The sequence below is a fragment of the Dromiciops gliroides genome, chromosome 6 (genome assembly GCF_019393635.1).
Source record: "Dromiciops gliroides isolate mDroGli1 chromosome 6, mDroGli1.pri, whole genome shotgun sequence".
NCBI classification, from domain to species: Eukaryota; Metazoa; Chordata; class Mammalia; order Microbiotheria; family Microbiotheriidae; genus Dromiciops; species Dromiciops gliroides.
In genome coordinates this window covers 55,167,839-55,186,810 of record NC_057866.1, presented here as the reverse complement: position 1 = coordinate 55,186,810, position 18,972 = coordinate 55,167,839, and the positions used below count along the sequence as shown (strand labels likewise).

Genomic DNA, 18,972 nt, shown 5'->3' with positions numbered 1-18,972 from the left:
TGGTCATACCTATACTCATAGATGCTTATGTTTTTAACTGAGACAATACAGAACCTAGCACAATATCATATGTATACAGGTTCTTTATCAATGATTTGTTGATAACAATGATGAAACATTATAATTTGGAAGTTGTCATCATTAGATCACTGTTAGAAATAATGGTAAATCTTTTTTCTTAAGGATCATGTTTGACTCAAAGAACTGTCAAAAGAGTGTATCTTGGTGAATTAAGAGCTGTTAGAAAGACTTGGGGTCAAGTTCTGCCACTGAGACATACTGTGTGACTGTCAAGACAAGTCGAGACAAGGGCAAGACAATTAACCTCAGAGTGCCCCCAAACAACTGTCTACAAAGCAGGAACCAGTCTACATTGTTAGAAGAAGTCCCTCCCTAGGAGCTCTCTGTAGAAATGAAATCACACTACCCCAAAAAATCACCTGCTCAAAAATTCTTATATTAATATGACTAGAAATTATTCCCTACATCACAACATTACTCAAGGAAAATGTCTAGAGTAGAGTAAGATTTCAATCAATGGCTCTATGAATTTTGCTCTCTGAAAATTACTTTGAGGGAATAAAACTACCTACCCCTCACAGCACTATTCAAAATAAAAATGAGAAGAAAGTCATTGTGTTTAACAAGACATCAACGAAAGGCATCAAAAATAAATGACCAATTCAGTTTGAAAGCAAAATTTTATACACACATACCATCATATATGAGACTTTGGCACAGACCAACTGAGAGGCCAATACAATTGAAGAGTTACTGTTTTAGGTGTAATTACATATAATTCAACTTTCAGTATGGAAAATATCCTAAGCAATGATTAAGAAAATTTATCTGTAGTTTAACTGTAGCTTTATATCATGAAATAAATATAACCAATATAGCCAAGACTCAAAGGAATCTGGGGACTCATATAAGAGAAGCTGACAAAATGAAATGAGTCCATGATAAAAAAAAAAAGCAAACAAGCCAAATCTTGTCAAATGTGTGTATATACGTGTGTGTATGTGTAAATTTAGAATAACTTTCACCTTAGAACTCTACTACACTTTTTCTACTCTACTACAGTTTTTCTTACTTGTAGGATACCCATAAAAATCAGGATAACACAACAAAGAGACCATCTAATTCAGCCCCTTCATTTTTTGTTTGTTTGTTTTGCTTTTGTGTTTTTTTTTGGTGGGGCAATGAGGGTTAAGTGACTTGCCCAGGGTCACACAGCTAGTGTCAAGTGTCTGAGGTTGGATTTGAACTCAGGTCCTCCTGAATCCAGGGCTGGTGCTCTATCCACTGCACCACCTAGCTGCCCCCAAAGGTTTATTCTTTTTTTTTGGGGGGGGTGAGGCAAATTGGAGTTAAGTGACTTGCCCATGGTCACACAGTTAGTAGGTGTTAAGTGTCTGAGGCCTGATTTGAATTCAAGTCCTCCTGAATCCCGGACTGGTGCTCTATCCACGGCACCACCTAGCTGCCCCCCACCCCAGCACCTTCATTCTTACAACAAGTGACTAGTCTGAGGCCCAGGGAGGGGAGGTGACTTCCAAGGTCAAACACATAGTGAATGTAAGAGATGAAGTTTGAACCCAAGTCCTCAGTTTCTAGGGTCAGTGCTGTCCACTGCACCAGAGGGCTACTGTGACTTGACTTTTCAAAGATTTTTCCCCTAAGACTATCTAGTACTGGGAGGCAACATAATGTATTGAGCTGGGGGGGGGGGGGTTGTAAGGGGGGGGAGGGGGGAGGAAGAGAATACAAAAATTAAACCAAAAGACTTGGGTCCCAGATCTGACACTCCATATATTTACTATTGTAGACAAGTTATTTAACTTTCATAAGCCTCTGGTAACAACTACAATTAAAAGGGGGGAGGGTACAATTTAACATTATCTTGTCTCAAAAAGGTTGCTGTGAAACAAGCATTTTGTAAACTGTCATACACTAAGGAAGTATGATTTATCATTATTGCCTTCCACAAAAATAGAATGCAAACAATTCATTCTTTTTTTTTTTTTTTTGCAGAGCAATGGGGGTTAAGTGACTTGCCCAGGGTCACACAGCTAGTAAGTGTCAAGTGTCTGAGGCTGGATTTGAACTCAGGCAATCCTGAATCCAGGGCTAGTGCTTTATCCACTGCACCACCTAGCCACCCCCCAAACAATTCATTCTTTTGCATGTATCGATCATATAATATAGTTGTTAGAATACTAGTTTCTAAGATGAAGTATCAATTAAGAAATATACCAAGACTTTTAGATATCTACTGTTATTTCATTTGTAAAAACAATTATCAAAATCTGATGTCTAACAACTAGTCAGTTTATGTAAGAACCAATAATTGATTGGGGTCTCAGAAGTAATTCAAAGAATTTCCTGCCCCAAATCTCATGCTTGACAGAATAGAATACCAAACATGTTCATCTGGGAATTGAAAATGCTAAGTCATGTAATTCATAATCTTTTTTTTTTATTTTAAAAGGGTAATCAAAATCTGATTTTCAGTGTTACTTAGTAACTCACATCTTATTGCAACATAATACACTACAAACATAAAGGGAATTTCCTGCTTTCTATCTCACTCTTCACAGAGGTTGTAAATCATGGTAATGATTTAAGAGAGTCTAAAATTTTATTCACAGTTCGGAATGTGCTTAAATGAAAACACAAGGACCTGCTCAAAATTATCACACAAATTGAGGGAAATCCACCCTCAATAAATGAACTTTAAAAAAATCATCAAGTAGAGTTATAGGAACAAAAAAGAATCGGAAGATACCTTGAAGGTCATCTAGTCTAATCTTGCAGCCAGTGCAGTAATTCCTGCATCAGACCATAGAAAAAACTCTAGAAGTCACCTAGTCCAACCTCATTTTACAAATGAGAAAATTCAGGGCTAGAAAGATAAAGTCATTTGTTCGCAGTCTGTAAATAACAACTTGGATCTGTGACACCCCAGGGAGAAAGTCCTTTCCAGCTTCTGCGGAAACACTTTGGAATATAGGACGTTTACTACTCTCAGAGCACTTCACCCCATTTTTGGACAACTCTAATTGTTAGAAATCTCTTTCTTATAGTGACCTGAAATAAAAGGCAGCACGGCAGAGTAGCAATGGCAATGCACCTAGAATAAGGAAGACTTAGGCTGTGTGACCCTGGGCCAGTCACTTACCCTTTCTGAGGATCAGTTTCTTCAACTATAACACAGATTTACTGGACTGGACTGGACTGGATGGCCTCTAAGGTTCTTTCCACTTCTAAATCTGTGATCCTATGAAATGTCTCTCTAACTGCCCCCCAGTAACCACCAATATCATTAAATTCAATTCACAAATACTTATTAATCTTACTTCTACTCACAGAAGCAGGTAATGAGAAACCCAACCTCCTATCCACATGGAATCACAGATTGAGAACTGGAAAGGACATTAGAGATCACCACATCCAAACTCCTCATTTTACAAATGAGTAAACCAATCAGTCAAAAAATAATTATTAAGCCATTACTCGTTCCAGACACTGTGGTAAGCCATGGAAATATAAAGAATGGCAAAAGTGGTTCCTCCCTTAAAAAGCACTACATTGTAATAGGGGATACAACATGGAAATAACTATGTACATACAAGACATACAGACTAGATGGCAAGTTATTTCAGAAGGGAAAGTCCTCTTACAGGTCATATTTGAGCTGAGACTTAAAGGATACCAGGAAAATTACAGAGTGGAGGGATGAAGGAGAGCATTTCAGGCAAGAGATCCAGTGAGTGCAAAGGCCCAGAGATGGGAGATAGAATGTTATTACCAAAGAACAGCAAGTAGGACAGTGTAGCTGGAGTGTGTGGAGAGGGGTAACGTGTAAGAGAATGGGAACAAGAGGAAGGACCCAGGTTGTAAAGACATTTAGATCCTGGAGGGCATGGGAAGCTACTAGAGTATACTGAGGAGGGCAACTTTGGCATCTGGGCAAAGGATGGATTGAAGCAGTGAAAGAGTTTGAAACAGGAAAACCAAGTTGAAAGTGATGGTTATAGTGTCCATGAGAGGGGATGAAGGCATGATAAGTGTGTAAGTAGAGAGGAGATAGGAGATGCTTTCAAGTTACATGTAACAAGATTTGGCAACGGATTAGATATGTGGGATGAGAGGGGAAAGTCAAGAATGACACTGAGATCACAAAACACAGATAAGTAAGTCTCATCTGTAAATTTGACAAGCATACTTTTAGGTTTTCATCCAAGTCATTGACAAAAATACCAAGCTACATAGACCCAAGAATAGAACCCTTTCACCAAGATGATACTGATTCTTTAATGACCAACCTTGAATCTAATCATTCAGCTGCTTCTAAATTCCATTCAACCATGATATAACCAGTACAGGCATCTTACCATTTATCCTATCTCTGCCAACCTCTCACTAGCTGGAGCAACAATTCTCAGGACCTCAAGAGATTCTACCCTCCACACCCAATACACTTTGATATTTGCAATGGGTCACTACTGTCTAAATTTCTAATTGAAAAACCAAACCAAACCAAACCAAAAATATGTCTAATTGAAGAGTAAGTCAAACCACCTCAGCCCTCCTAGCTGGCTCCAATTTAAGCTTCATCCCATGCAGGACACCAGAGTCTAGCCAGCAAAGAATGCTACCCATTCTTCCCTACCCCTACCTCTGGTATTCCAAATCTTGCTCAAGGAATAATAATCAAATCAACCTTACCATGGCTCCTGGAAAAAGTATGGCAATCTCGGTGATTCAAAGCTGCCATCCCTGATTACCACTACCTAGTTCCTTATGCACTTTCATGTCAACTCAATCCAACTCAATCCTCCTTTGCCATTGTTCTTTGTGAGACCCTCGTTCTGACCTTTTTATTAAATCTCCTCTCATGTTCCTTGAATATCTTTGCAGTCTCACAAACCTGGCTCTCCTCTGAAGATACTGCCTCCTGATCACCCTTTGCAGGACCACAGCCTTCATTTCTGCATTCATAAAATGGGGATAATACTACTTTACACTCCCTATATCATAGAGTGTGAGAGAGAAAGAGCTTTATGAGCACTGAAGCCCACTAGAAGTGATTTGGTGTCACATTCCACCAACCCATAAGCCCATGAGGACAAGAATTCTGTCCGATCCAGACTTCATGGCTCCCTTTGGCCTCACACAATGATCTGCACACAAGAGACACAGGGTCTCTGATTAAATGGATTATAAAATTTCATATACATAAAATTGATGTGTGCCATTCTAATGTCACAGGGGTGATGGTGTTAGCTCATTCAGTTCTGGCTCAAGGGTATCCCCTGGAGCTCAGGCTACATGGAACACTGAGTGGCCAAGGTGCCAGCTCAACACTCCATGGAGTATACGCTAGTCACAATGGTCCAGGAGAGACCTGCTATTTATCCTGCCACTCATTATGTCCTACTCTGCCCCCAACCCCCAATACACTACGAAGAACTGCTCCATTCACAAAATGTCTCAGAGCTCAAGACATCTGAACACTAACTGAGGCTAAAACAACTATATTTGCTGATGCTTCAAGACTTGGCCCCAGCAAACATTTGTTCCCATGGTCCAGAAATAAACTACAAGCCATAGAATGACTCTGCAATACCATTATTCTACTGTTCTTTGAATGTGGACCCTAAAATTAACTCAGATTTATTTGTATGGCTGTCTGTGGTTTCCTTGTATGACTAAAATATACAAAAAAAAAATAAATAACTTCCAATTGGAAGAGCAGTCATTATGTAAGGTTAAGCTTATTTTCATATTTTTATTTTAAAAATACAACCAAATTAAAGTTCACCATTTCTTGGTGAGGGACAACTAAAGCAAAAGCATAAGGTAATTACTATGGGGGAAAATGGCAAATTAAAAAGTTAAATTTAGAATATGAAAGTCTAAAAATCATTCCTCTTCAGAAAAACAGAATTTCAGAGTTGGAAGGAATCTTAGGGCCATATAATCAAACCAGAGCTTTTCAAGTACTTGACAGCTATTCTCCATCACTCTCCAAATACTGCCCCCCATCAGGCCTTTTGTTTTCTGAGCTAACTATTCTTAGTTCCTTCAACCACTCTTCATCTGACATGAATTTGAATTCTGATTGCCCTCCAATGGATCCTCTCTGGATTATCAAGAACCTCTCTAACATGTGATGTTGAGAATAGAACACAGTATTCCAGATGTAGCCTGACCAAGATTACCCACTCATCACCTTCATATTCCAAGATATGTTTTTGGTCAAGACCTGTGATTTCACTGGTATAGGGAACTCTCATAAGGAAAACCCCTTCTATCTACCAACACAGAGCAGCAATTATTCAGCAGTAATCAAATCAACACTACAAACAACTACAAGCCAACTTTCCCCAAAAGGCTGATGATCAATAGCTAGTTCTATTGGCAGTGGCTCCATGCCTGTCTTTGTGACTTCCCATACGCCAAAATACCTTCTCTTAGCCACTATTCCCTTTATATTCATTATCTCCCCTCATTAGCTCCTTGGGGACAGATACAGTCTCTATCCCTAGAAGGTAGGTGATATGATAAAATGCTGTCTCACCATGCCTATTTCATATTGGATCTTACACTTTAACCACAGAGAACTGACATAATTTACATATAATATAGATTTTTTTAAACACTGGGTATATTCTGCATGGACAGGGACAGCGTCATTTAAAAATAATGTCAATATACTCAAATTATTTGAATGCAAGGGCTGTCTTTAGGGAAAACTGTTAAAATGTAACCCAGCCAGGGCAGCTAGGTGGCACAGTGGATGGAGCACTGGCCCTGGAGTCAGGAGGACCTGAGTTCAAATCCAGCCTCAAACACTTGACACTTACTAGCTATGTGACCCTGGGCAAGTCACTTAACCCCAATTGCCCCACCAAAAAAAAAAAAAGTAACTCAGCCTTCCCCTTTAGGTAGAAAGTTCACACAAGTTCTTCTTCCCCCTTAACAACAGTTGTTTCCAGACCCTTCATTCCTACAAAGGTATAAGCAATTAATAATAACAAAGTATTATTTCTCCACGGAAATTATCTATTTTTAGTAACAACAAAAAAATTCTGATTTTAAAGGATAGAATTTCCTTAGCTAGTGAATGAGAGAGAATTTCTTTTGGGGTGTGGAGATTTAAGTTCCTAGTCTAGGTCCTCTTTGAATAAGCAAATGGGTTAAAGACTAGGAAAGAGGGGCAGCTAGGTGGTGCAGTGGATAGAGCACTGGCCCTGGATTCAGGAGGACCTGAGTTCAAATCCGGCCTCAGACACTTAACACTTACTAGCTGTGTGACCCTGGGCAAGTCACTTAACCCCAATTGCCTCACCAAAAAAAAAAAAAAAAAAGACTAGGAAAGAGAAGGCTTCACTTCAATTCAACAGATATAGCCTAAGCACCTATTATTTGGCAACTGCCAGTAAGGTCCTAGAAATACACTGCCCAAAGTTAAGTAGGCTGTACTACTGCCATCCCATTCTTCAAATAACACACTCTATTTCTGGAATCTGAGGACAGCACTAGATATCAAAAATATGATGGGTCTATTGATCATGGATTCAGAGTTTAAAGACTTTAAATACCACACTGAACTCTAGCCCTGTGCCTGCTGGACACTTCAAACAAGAAAAATGATGGGCTTCTCAAACTCAAGATATCCAAAATCAAACTCATTATCTTTTCTCCTAAACCCACTTCTCTTTTGAATGTCCTTATTACTGCTGAGCACATCACCACTTTCCAATCACTCAAATTTACAACATAAATATCATTTTCTACTTTTAACTCTCCCTAGAAAACCCCATGGACAGTTGGTCCGTGGGTCATCAAGAGTCAGACAAAACTGAATGACTACACAACAACAACATCTCCACCCCCCCATATCCAATCTGTTGCCAAATCAGTTGTCAGTTCTACCCCCACAAACATCTTTCACATCCAACCCTTTCTTTTCACCATATGGGCCCACCTCAGTTAAGACCCCCATTATCTCTTGCCTAATCTATTATAAAAATCCCCTAATTGCTTCCCCAACTTCAAGTCTCTCACCTCCCCAATATATCCTCCACTCAGCTGATAGTGATATTCCTAAAGTACCTCTGACCATGTCACTAGACTGACCAAATAATACCAATGTATGCTTATTATCACTAATAGAAACTCTTCATCGATAGACAGGCAGATACAGATATAGGAATACAGATATAGATATCATACATGGATAAATAAATATTTAAAACATACATAAATATAAACTCTTCTTTTTTGCACTAAACGCCCTTCACAGTTTGGCTTTAGTCAGCCTTTCCAATTTTATTCTACATTTTGTCTTTCCCCACTCTGTTCCTGACACCCATTCCAGCTCCTACCTCCTTGCCATGGCATGGGCTGCCACCCAGAGCCAAGAGGGATTTCTTTCTCCCTTCCACCTTCTACAAACCCTACCTTCCTTCAAGACTCAGCTCAAGTGCCACCTCCCACATGAAGCCTTTCCTGATTCCCAGCTCCAGTCTCCAGTGCCTCCTCCAATACTCTTTGTGAATTTCTTGTCTATCCTGATGTGTCCAGGTTACACTCGCTTTCTCCCCCCTACGGAATTGAAGCTTCTTGAAGAGATGCATGGACCTGTTTCATTTTTTGTCTTTGTATCCCCAGCAACTAGCACAGTCCCAGGCACATCATAGGTGTTTAATCAATGCTTGTGGCAATGAAAATCCAAAGAAGTTAAATGTCTTGCCTAAGGTCAGAGGGGTAGCAAGAAGCAAAGTCAGTATACGAACTCAATGCCTCTGACTCCAAAGCCCGGGCTTAAGAGAGACTGAATTTAATTATAAGGATGTTTTGAAGGAACTGAAGCTGTTTAGCTTGACAGAAGGGGGTCAGAACTGAACCAAAAGCAAAAGTTATAAGGAAATATGTTTCAGTTCAATGTCTGGAAAAGCTCCCTGTTAGAGTCATTCCAAATGGAATGGGAGGCTGCTGGAAGCAACGAGATCCCTCTTCCTGCAAGTCCTCACACACACACTGCAGCACTACTTGCTGTCAATACAGATGTGGGTAGGAACTGTACTAGTACTTTTTGTGTTCTTTTCCAATTCTAGATCTAGATTCAAACAAAAAAAGAAAATCAATGAATAAGCTTTTAAGGGTACTATGCTATATGCTAAGGATACAAAGACCCAAATGAAATAGTCTCAGCCCTCAAGGGAACTTAGAGGGTTTATGAAAGAAACAAAAGATTGCATAGCATTCTATAGATATGTCTATTACTTCACAGTATATTCAGAAAAGAAGCAACCTTTGTATTAATAGAGGCCTTACACAGAATCGTATTTGTAGTCAAGCAGGACCACAACATTTAGCAATAAATAACTCATTTAGCCAAGAAATTGTGGCTTTAATAACTTTAGTGATTAAAAATTACATTTTTGACAACAGATTCAGATAATTTAGATTGGTAGATAAATTATAAAAAAATAAACATCAGACAGACCAAATTTTGAAAAAATAAATAAAATATTTTATAATCACAGAGTGCTGGATATAGAATGGACTTTATGGATCATTTAATCAAAATCCCTCAGATTATAGATGAGAAAACTGAGACCCAGAGAGGGAAAATCTTCCCCAGAGAAAATTGAGTTTTCTGGGCCTCCGTTTCTTCATCTATAAAATGTTAAGAATGGACTAGGGGCAGCTAGGTGGCGCAGTGGATGGAGCACTGGCCCTGGATTCAGGAGTACCTGAGTTCAAATCCGGCCTCAGACACTTGACACTTACTAGCTGTGTGACCCTGGGCAAGTCACTTAACCCCAAATGCCGAACTAAAAATTAAAAAAAAAAAAAATTAAAAAAAAAAAAAAGAAGAATGGACTAGGTCAGAGATTCTTTTTTTTTTTTTTTTGGTGAGGCAATTGGGGTTAAGTGACTTGCCCAGGGTCACACAGCTAGTAAGTGTCAAGTGTCTGAGGCTGGATTTGAACTCAGGTACTCCTGACTCCAGGGCCGGTGCTCTATCCACTGCGCCACCTAGCTGCCCCTAGGTCAGAGATTCTTAACCTGGCATCCATGAATGTTTTTGTAATATGTTGATAACTATTCAAAGTAACTGATTTCCTTTGTAATCCTATGTACTTTTGTTTTATGCATTTTGAAATATTATTCTGGGGGCAGCTAGGTGGTGCAGTGGATAGAGCACCAGTTCAAATCCAACCTCAGACACTTAACACTTACTAGTTGTGTGACCCTGGGCAAGTCACTTAACCCCAATTGCCTCACTGAAAAAAAAAAGAAATATTATTCTGAGATAGATCTATAAACTTCACCATACTGCCAAAGTGGTCCGTGACCAAAATAGATTACAAACCCCTGAACTATATATGAACCAAAAAGTGCCTTGCAGCTTTAAATCCTATGAGCCTCTGATGCATCTCCTGGGTCATACAGTTAGTTGGTGGACCAGCCAAAACTAGAACCCAGGACTCCTGGCCTCCTATCAATATGATAGCAATTAACTAGTATTTGCAGAGCTCAGTCTTCAGGCAGTTTTGCAGAAGTAAAAATTAATGATTGTGGAAGGGTTTTATCTAACTATAGGGCCAGTTTCAGTGTCGTCCTTCACTGCCCTGCTCCCAGCAGCAAATATCCCTGCTCTTGACAGCCTAAGTAGCTGAAAGGAAAGCTTCTAATACATTAGCACAGCAGTTTCTAAAGAAAAAGAACACTGATTATTTCATTATGTGGTATATCACTTAGCAAGGGTTCCATACCACTGCAGCAAGAATTGAAGGTGACCCTTTGGGACACTGAGAGTACAGTCATAGATTTTGGTCAGGTTTCAAATATTTAGCATAGCAATACACATTCTCTATACTCCCACAAGGCTCAGCAGAAAGCCACAGGCTAGGAGGGAGTCACATTCAAAGGTAAGGAAGGGAAAGTTAGGCGATATGAAATGGCGGACTATTAAACTGTGCTAATTGCTTGTGTGTTTCACCATGGTAGAAGAGTTAAGAAGGTGGGAACAAAAAGGAAAAAGGAAATCAATCGGAAGAGTGCAAATCAAAAATTATTCTAACATACATACTCTACCATTTTCTTTTTTAAAAATTTTATTTTATTGACAGTTTTCATTTCACCTCACCTTCATTTCCACCCAAATAACTTCTCCCTCTTCCACCAAAAAAAAAAAAAGGTTTAAAAAAAGGGAAAAGATGTTCAGGAGAACCAAACAACAGATCAACTGAGTCTGAAAATATGTACAATATTCTCTACACCCTTAGGTCCCCCCCTCTACAAAGAAGAGACAGAGGTACATTTTCTTACCCCTCATTGAGGGCCACTATTTGTCATTAAAATTACCCAGTATCCAGTTTCACTTTTTTTGTTCTTTCTATTTACACTCATTGTTGTTACATAGATTCTTTTCCCAGTTGTTTGTCTCACATTGAATCAGTTCACATATATTTTTCCATAATTCTCAGAATTTATCTTATTAGTCATGTCTTATTCTCCAGTAGTATTGTTACATTCATGTGCTATAATTTCTTTAGTCGTTCCTTAATCAACAGGCATCTACATTGTTTCTAATTCTTTGCTATCCCAAAAAGTGCTACTATGATTATTTTGGTATATAAGGAACTTTGTGGCTATCAACAAACTCTCTGAAGTATGTACTTAGCACTGGAACTTGGGGGTTAAAGAATACTGACATCTGGGGGCAGCTAGGTGGCACAGTGGTAAAGCACTGGCCCTGGAGTCAGGAGTACCTGAGTTCAAATCCAGCCTCAGACACTTGACACTTACTAGCTGTCTGACCCTGGGCAAGTCACTTAACCCCCACTGCCCCGTAAAACAAAACAAAACAAAACAAAAAAGAATACTGACATCTTAGTCACTTCCTTAGACTCAATAGAGTCTCAGGGGTGTAGATCCCCAGTTTTGGGATATGGCGTAGAGAGAATTGTTTTTAAGAACTGAGAGAGGGCAGCTAGGTGGCACAGTGGATAAAGCACCGACCCTGGATTCAGGAGGACCTGAGTTCAAATCTGGCCTCGGACACTTCACACTTACTAGCTGTGTGACCCTGGGCAAGTCACTTAACCTTCATTGCCCCACCAAAAAATAAATAAATAAATAAATAATACTAGACCAGAGAACTGAGAGAGCCATTAAAGGCCCTTTCAACTCTGAGAACCCAAATTTGGTCATCTACACCACAACCCCTCCCTTAAGATTTCAATGAAGGAAAACCCTCTACCCTCCTAAAAACAAAAAACAAAAAAACAAAAAGAAAAACAACAACAACAACAAAAACCATTCCACTTCTGAATAATTCTATGCATTAGGAATTTTTTCTTTACATGAAGCTTCAATCAGCCTCTTTTCCATTTCTGCACACTGCTCCTAGTTCTGGCCTCTGGAGTCAAGGACAAGTCTTTATCATCCCTCTCCTACCATATATACAAGCCCTTCAAACATCTTAAGACAGCTATCATGTCCCCCCTAAAACTTCTCTTCTCAGGACTAGAGTCCCAGGGCCTTCAAGTAATGGCTCCTCATATAGCAAGTTCTAGAAGGTCCTCACAATTCTCGTTATCTTTCTCTAGACATTCTCAAGGTTATTAAAGTCATTCCCAAAACATGTTACATAGAAGCGAACACAATATAATACTCCAGAGACAGTACAGAATAGTATAGAAGGACAATCTGCTTCTTTTCTCTGAGGAGAATTCATTTGGAAACTGAATGCCCACTTATCAAGTCCACTGGACAGAGGAATGTTGTTCAGGTACGGGTTGGATTGGATAACCTCTATGTTCCCTTCTAATTCAGAGATTTGGTATTTCTGTAAACCTGTTACAGTTGAGGAGATGGCAGGCAAATACAGAGTCTGTTTCAAAAAAAAAAAGAAGGACCAGGAACAATTCCTAATGCTCATGATTTGTTACAAGAAAACTAATAATGAGAACAAGGCAGCAAAAGAAGACTGAATCAAATCATTTGCCTTTTTTTTTTTTTGAGCATTATTACTAGGAGTAGCTGCCAACAAATCTCCAATTTTTCCTCTGACATAAAAATAACCCAGGGTTCTCAAAGACTGTTCTAAAGTAGCACAAAGTTTGAAAACAGCTTGGAAAAGCTACAAATAGGAACCCAGGAGTTACTGCCCTAACAAACTCCTGAAGTTAGGAAAGTCTCTTCAACAGAAAGTTCACCACTAGGTGGTAAAATGTGGAAACAACTACTCATGAAAACTATCTCCCACGTTATCAAGATGCTGCAATCTTTATCTATATAAAGGATAGACATACAGATAAAACTATATTTTTGAAGTATTATAGTAATATGGAGTTTGCTACAATTAAAAGATCAAATTAATTAACATTAGATGTGATAACATGTTTTTAATAATTTACATTACAGTAAAGAAAAAAAAGTGATAAAGCAACACCTTACCAATTCGATTCCTTGTGGAAAAGGTGTATCATCCCAATCCTTCTGTGGAAACCTCTGGATTATTTTTCCCATTCCTTCTGCAGACCCTGTAAAGAAATTCAAGGTGAATTTGTAATTATAATGTAAAATACCAACTAGAAAAATAACTATTTTTAAAACAATTCAACAAACCACTTATGACTAACTTTCAACAAACAATTCAGCAAATATTTATTAACCATGCTTATACACAACTCACTTATACAGGTTCCTATGACTATTTATAGGATATTAAAAAAAGAGGTTAATTATATAATTAGTTTTATAATTCCAGGCAATCTTTGACTTAAGAAAATATATTTTGTAAATATCTCAATTTCTCAAAAATTATTAAAAATTGGTTTCAAAAATTATAGATTAATGACCTTGACATTAATTCTCAACAAAACTCTAAAATAAACCATTAAATAAATGGTTGGTGAATACTTGGAAAAGCAGAAAAGATCACAAGAAGTCAACAGTCAAAACTATTATATCCAAAGCCTCAAAGAAAAAATGTGAATTAGTCTAAAAATGTGAATTGGTCTCAGGCCCAAAAAGAATTTGTGAGAGAGCTCAAAAAGGATTAAAAAAATCAAATAAGAGAGGTAGAGGAGGAAAGAAATGGGGGAAACAAATGAGAGTAATACAAGAAAATCATGAGGAAAAAAAGTCAATAGTTTCATAAAGAAAGCACAAAAAAATAATGATGAAAATAACACCTTAAAAAACAGAATAGGCTAAATGGTAAAAGAGACACAAAAATCCATTGAAGAAAAGAACTCCTTAAAAAGCAGAACTAACCAAATGAAAAAACAGGTATGAAAATCCACTGAAGAAAATAACTCCTTAAAAAGTAGAATTAGTCAAATGGGGAGAGGAGGGAGGTACAAAAGTTCACTGAGAAATAATTCCTCAAAACTTAGAATTGGGCAAGTGGAAGCTAATGACTCCATGAGACATCAAGAAACAATAAAACAAAGTCCAAAGAATGAAAAAATAGAAGAAAATGTGAAATATCTCATTGGAAAAATAACTAACCTAGAAAACAGATCAAGAAGAGATATTTTAAGAATTATTGGGGTATAGACCAATATCTTACACCATTCACCAAGATAAGGTCAAAATGGATATATGGCCTAGATATAAAGGATGGTATTATAAGAAAATCTGAAGAACATGGAACATATTACTTATGGATTGGTGAACAATTTATGAACAAGCAAGAGATAGGGAACATTGTGAGATATGAATAGATAATTTTGATTACATTAAATTTAAAAGGTTTTGTACAAATAAAACAAATGTAGCCAAGATCAGAAGGAAAGCAGAAAATTGGGGAAGTCGGGGGATTTTATAGACAGTTCCTCAGATAAAGGTCTTAGATCTCAAATATATAAAGAACTATGTCAAATCTATAAGAATGTGAGTCATTCCCCAATGGATAAATGGTCAAAGGATATGAAGAGGTAGTTTACTGATGAAATCAAAAACATTGATAGCCATATGAAAAAAATGCTCTAAATCATTACTGATTAGAATGAGACATCATTTTACAGCTATCAGATTGGCTGAAATGATAGAAGGGGGAAGTGACAAATGTTAGAGGGGATGTGGAAAAATTTAGACCTTAATTAATTGTTGGTGGATCTGTGAGCTGATCCAACCATTTTGGAGAAAGATATGAAATTATGCCTAAAGAGTTATTAAGCTGCCTATACCCTTTGACCCAGCAATGTCGTTCTTAGTATTGTTTCCCAAGATGATTAGGGAAAAGGGAAAAGAACCTACATGCTCTAAAATACTTGTAGCCACTCTATGGTGGCAAAGAACTGGAAATCATGGGGATGCCAATCAATTGGGGAATGGCTGAAAAAATTGTGATACACATTCATGATGGAATATTACTCTGCTATAAGAAATAATGAGCTCAGGGGCAGCTAGATGGCGCAGTGGTTAAAGTGCTGGCCTTGGATTCAGGAGTACCTGAGTTCAAATCCGGCCTCAGACACTTGACACTTACTAGCTGTGTGACCCTGGGCAAGTCACTTAACCCCACTGCCCCACCAAAAAAAGAAAAGAAAAGAAAAGAAAAGAATGAGCTCAATGATTTTAGAAGACCATAGAGAGACCTCCATGAAGTAATGAAGAGTGAAAACATTCTATACAGTAACATCAGTATTGTTTTAAGAACAACTTTGAGCAATCGGGTTACTCTATTATAAATACTCAAATTTACCACAAAGATTCTATGAAAGAAGAAGCTGCTCAAATACAGAAAAAAGAACACACATACACACACACACACACACACACACACACACACACACACACACACAGATTTATGTCTAATGGTAGCTATCTCAAAGTTGCGGGGGGGGGGGGGGGAGAAAAAGAATTGTGTTTGTATACAACAAAAACTAAATAAATTTTTTAACAGTTATTGTACTACCTGAAATCCATGATCAAAAAAGGACCCAGACAGCATATATTTCAAAAAATTATGACAGAAAACTGCCATGATATTCTAGAACCAGAGAGTAAAATAGAAATTGAATCTACCAATCAGCTCCTGAAACAGATCCCCAAATGAAAGCTCCCAGAAATATCATATCCAAATCCCAGAGCTCCCAGGTCAAGGAGAAAATACTGCAAACAACAACGAAACAATTCAAATACCATGGAGTCACAGTCAGGATCAGACAAAATTTAGCGGCTTACACATTAAAAGAATGGAGTGCTTAGAATATGATATTCAGGAGGGAAAAGGAATTAGGATCACAAGCACGAAATCACCTACTCAGCTAAATTGGTTCCCTTCAGGGGGAAAAAATGGATATTCAATGAAAGAGAAGATTTTCAAGCATTTCTAATAAAAAGACCAGAATAGAATAGAAAATATGACATTTAAGCATAAGAGTCAAAAGAACCATAAAAAGGTAACATGAAAAAGTAATCCTAAGGGACAATTAAACTGTTTACATTCCTGTATGGGAAGATGATACATATAACTCCTAAGAACTTGTTCATTATTAGGGTAGTTAGAGTATACATAGACAGAGGGCATGGGTGTGAGTTGAATGAGACGGGATGATCTCTAAAAAAGAATAAAATATTTCCCTCAGTACTTGAAGCCTCCTCATGTGGGACCATCCAGACACTTCTACGGTATTCTCACACTGGAATATCCCTCCATGAGGTCTGCCCTCATCTCCCATTGGTGAGTTCCTCCTGGGGCCTTCATTTTAAGAAGGGGTCCCAGGCAGACCAGCTTCTTTCTCATGTACTTCAAAACTACGCAGCCATGCCAAGCACCTTCTTCCCCTATGGTTCCCCTTCTCCCTCCGCTCATCACCACTCTTCAGTCTCTGATTTTCCACTCCTTTTTGTGTGCTGGCTTTCCCCCATTAGAATATAAACTCCTTGAGGGCAGCTAGGTGTCACAGTGGATAAATCACTGGCCCTGGATTCAGGAGGACCTGAGTTCAAATCTGGTCTCAGACACTTGACACTTATTAGCTGTGTGAGTCACTTAACCCCACAAAAAAAAAAAAAAAAAAAAGAATATAAGCTCCTTAAAGGCAAGGGCTCTCTTTCTTTTTGCTTGTATTTGTATTTTCAGTGTTTAACATAATGTCTGACACAGAATATGTCCTTAATGAATCTTTGTTCACTTTCCTTCCATTCTTGTTGACTTGACTTGGCCCTGCATTCTTTTAAGATTGTAAATTCCTTAACGGTAGAAATTTGCTTATTCTTCTGCCTTTCATATGGTACCTGTCTAACACTCTAAAAAACATGTAACAGAAGTCCAATAACTATTTTTGATTAAAATATTTTTAATGTTAGAAATTGACACAGGTAAGTAATTAAGCTTTAGTTTCCTCCTTGTGTCTCCAGTGCTTAGGACAGTCTCTGGCACATAGTAGGTGCTTAATAAATGCTTGTTGACTTGACTTCAAATACACTAGATACTAATTTTAATAAAACTCCCTGTGCAATAGAATAGTAACTCTTTAGTTACTGTTGAGATAGGAAGCTTCACAGTGGAAAGAACAGACTTGATGTAGGATACCAAAGTTCTAGTCCCAGTTGTGACACTAATTTATTATGTGACTAAATGAAGGAATAAACTTGGTGATCCAATTCTAAAGTTTTATAAGGTATAAATAGAAACACAAGAGTGGTAAAGCAAAAAAAAAAAAAAAAAAGAGTTGTTCTTAAATAGCAGGCCATCCTAAATGGAAGAAATGTGTAAATACCTTTAGAAAACTGCTTCACTTTTAAATATTCAACAACCTAACCACACAAAGAAGCAAAAATAAACCATAAAAATTTTCTGGCCGATATTTCATATTTCTGACAATTTTAGTCTGAACTTCTGCAAACTATTTTGAGCAATTTTTCAAGTTCATCTGATAACCAGCTCATTATTGTTATAATTCAACAGCACTCACTGACTAAATTTGAGATAAACACAAATTTATATCAGTCAGTATTTTGAAAAAGGTTTGATTATATTGCAAAACCTAAGTATGCAGAATGAATCTATTGGGACTGCTGGCCAAAATGGCTGCCCGACTGGGAGGCAGAGCACACAGTTCCTACATACCTATTCTAGTGAAAACCCATTATTTTGACCAAATAATGAGGAAGAAATTCAATAAGAAACTAGAGTAAGTGACTATTTTCCGCCCAAATCTTCACAAAAAGTCAGCCAGAACCTTACAGTTCATAGGACAGGAGACCAGCAGCAAAGCCAGGAACAGCACAGGCAAACAAGCCAGAGGCATGCCAGCTTGATCATCAACAGATCAAAGTAGTGATAAGCCAGAGACAACTACAGCCTTCAAGGCTCTGTGTCCAGATTCAGTAAGAGCAGAGAAAGCCCAAGGCCATCACAATGTCCCAGGGTGCTGTCCTTGCAGGAAGCAGCAGCAAAAAAGGCATGGTAGCACTCAGACCAGGACAGCATGGGCCCCAGTGCTCCAAGGTACCTAGCACTCTGTCCTGAGACACCACAGAGGAATATGAAGATGCAACATTCTAAATTTCCAAGATCCAGGAGGACCTAATCCTGGGAGATAGAGGTCAGAGGTACAGAGAAACCCAGTTGGCACAGGGTGAGATCAAGCAGAATTGAATATCCCAAACAAAAGCAAAGCAGGGGTTAGAGCCTGGCTCAGGCACAAAGTCACAATTCAGGAACTAAAAGTTGGAGAGATGAATAAACTAAAGAAGGTACCAACTACTATTAAAAATAATTTTGGATCCAGAGATTGCCCTCCCCCCAATGGAAGAGAATAACTCCATAACAACTGCTGGCAAAACACTAAAAGGAAGAGAAAAAAATTTAGAAAGGGGTAGGAAGAATGGCATCAGATAAATGTCACTCCTACCTGAAACAGACCAAGTTAAGGTTGAACACATACATACACATGATTTGGGACAGAAATACATCAAATTCAC

At 38.2% G+C, this 18,972-nt stretch overlaps 1 protein-coding gene across 4 annotated transcripts in view; it reads right to left on the bottom strand.

Moving 5' to 3' along the window:
• SBF2 (SET binding factor 2) overlaps nucleotides 1–18,972 on the bottom strand; it is a 496,438-nt gene that overhangs the window by 412,766 nt on the left and 64,700 nt on the right. For all 4 annotated transcript variants that reach the window (XM_043970029.1, XM_043970030.1, XM_043970031.1 and 1 more), the window contains exon 2: nucleotides 13,486–13,571. In XM_043970029.1, the coding sequence (XP_043825964.1) occupies nucleotides 13,486–13,571 (86 nt within the window). The remainder of the gene's footprint in view (nucleotides 1–13,485; nucleotides 13,572–18,972) is intronic.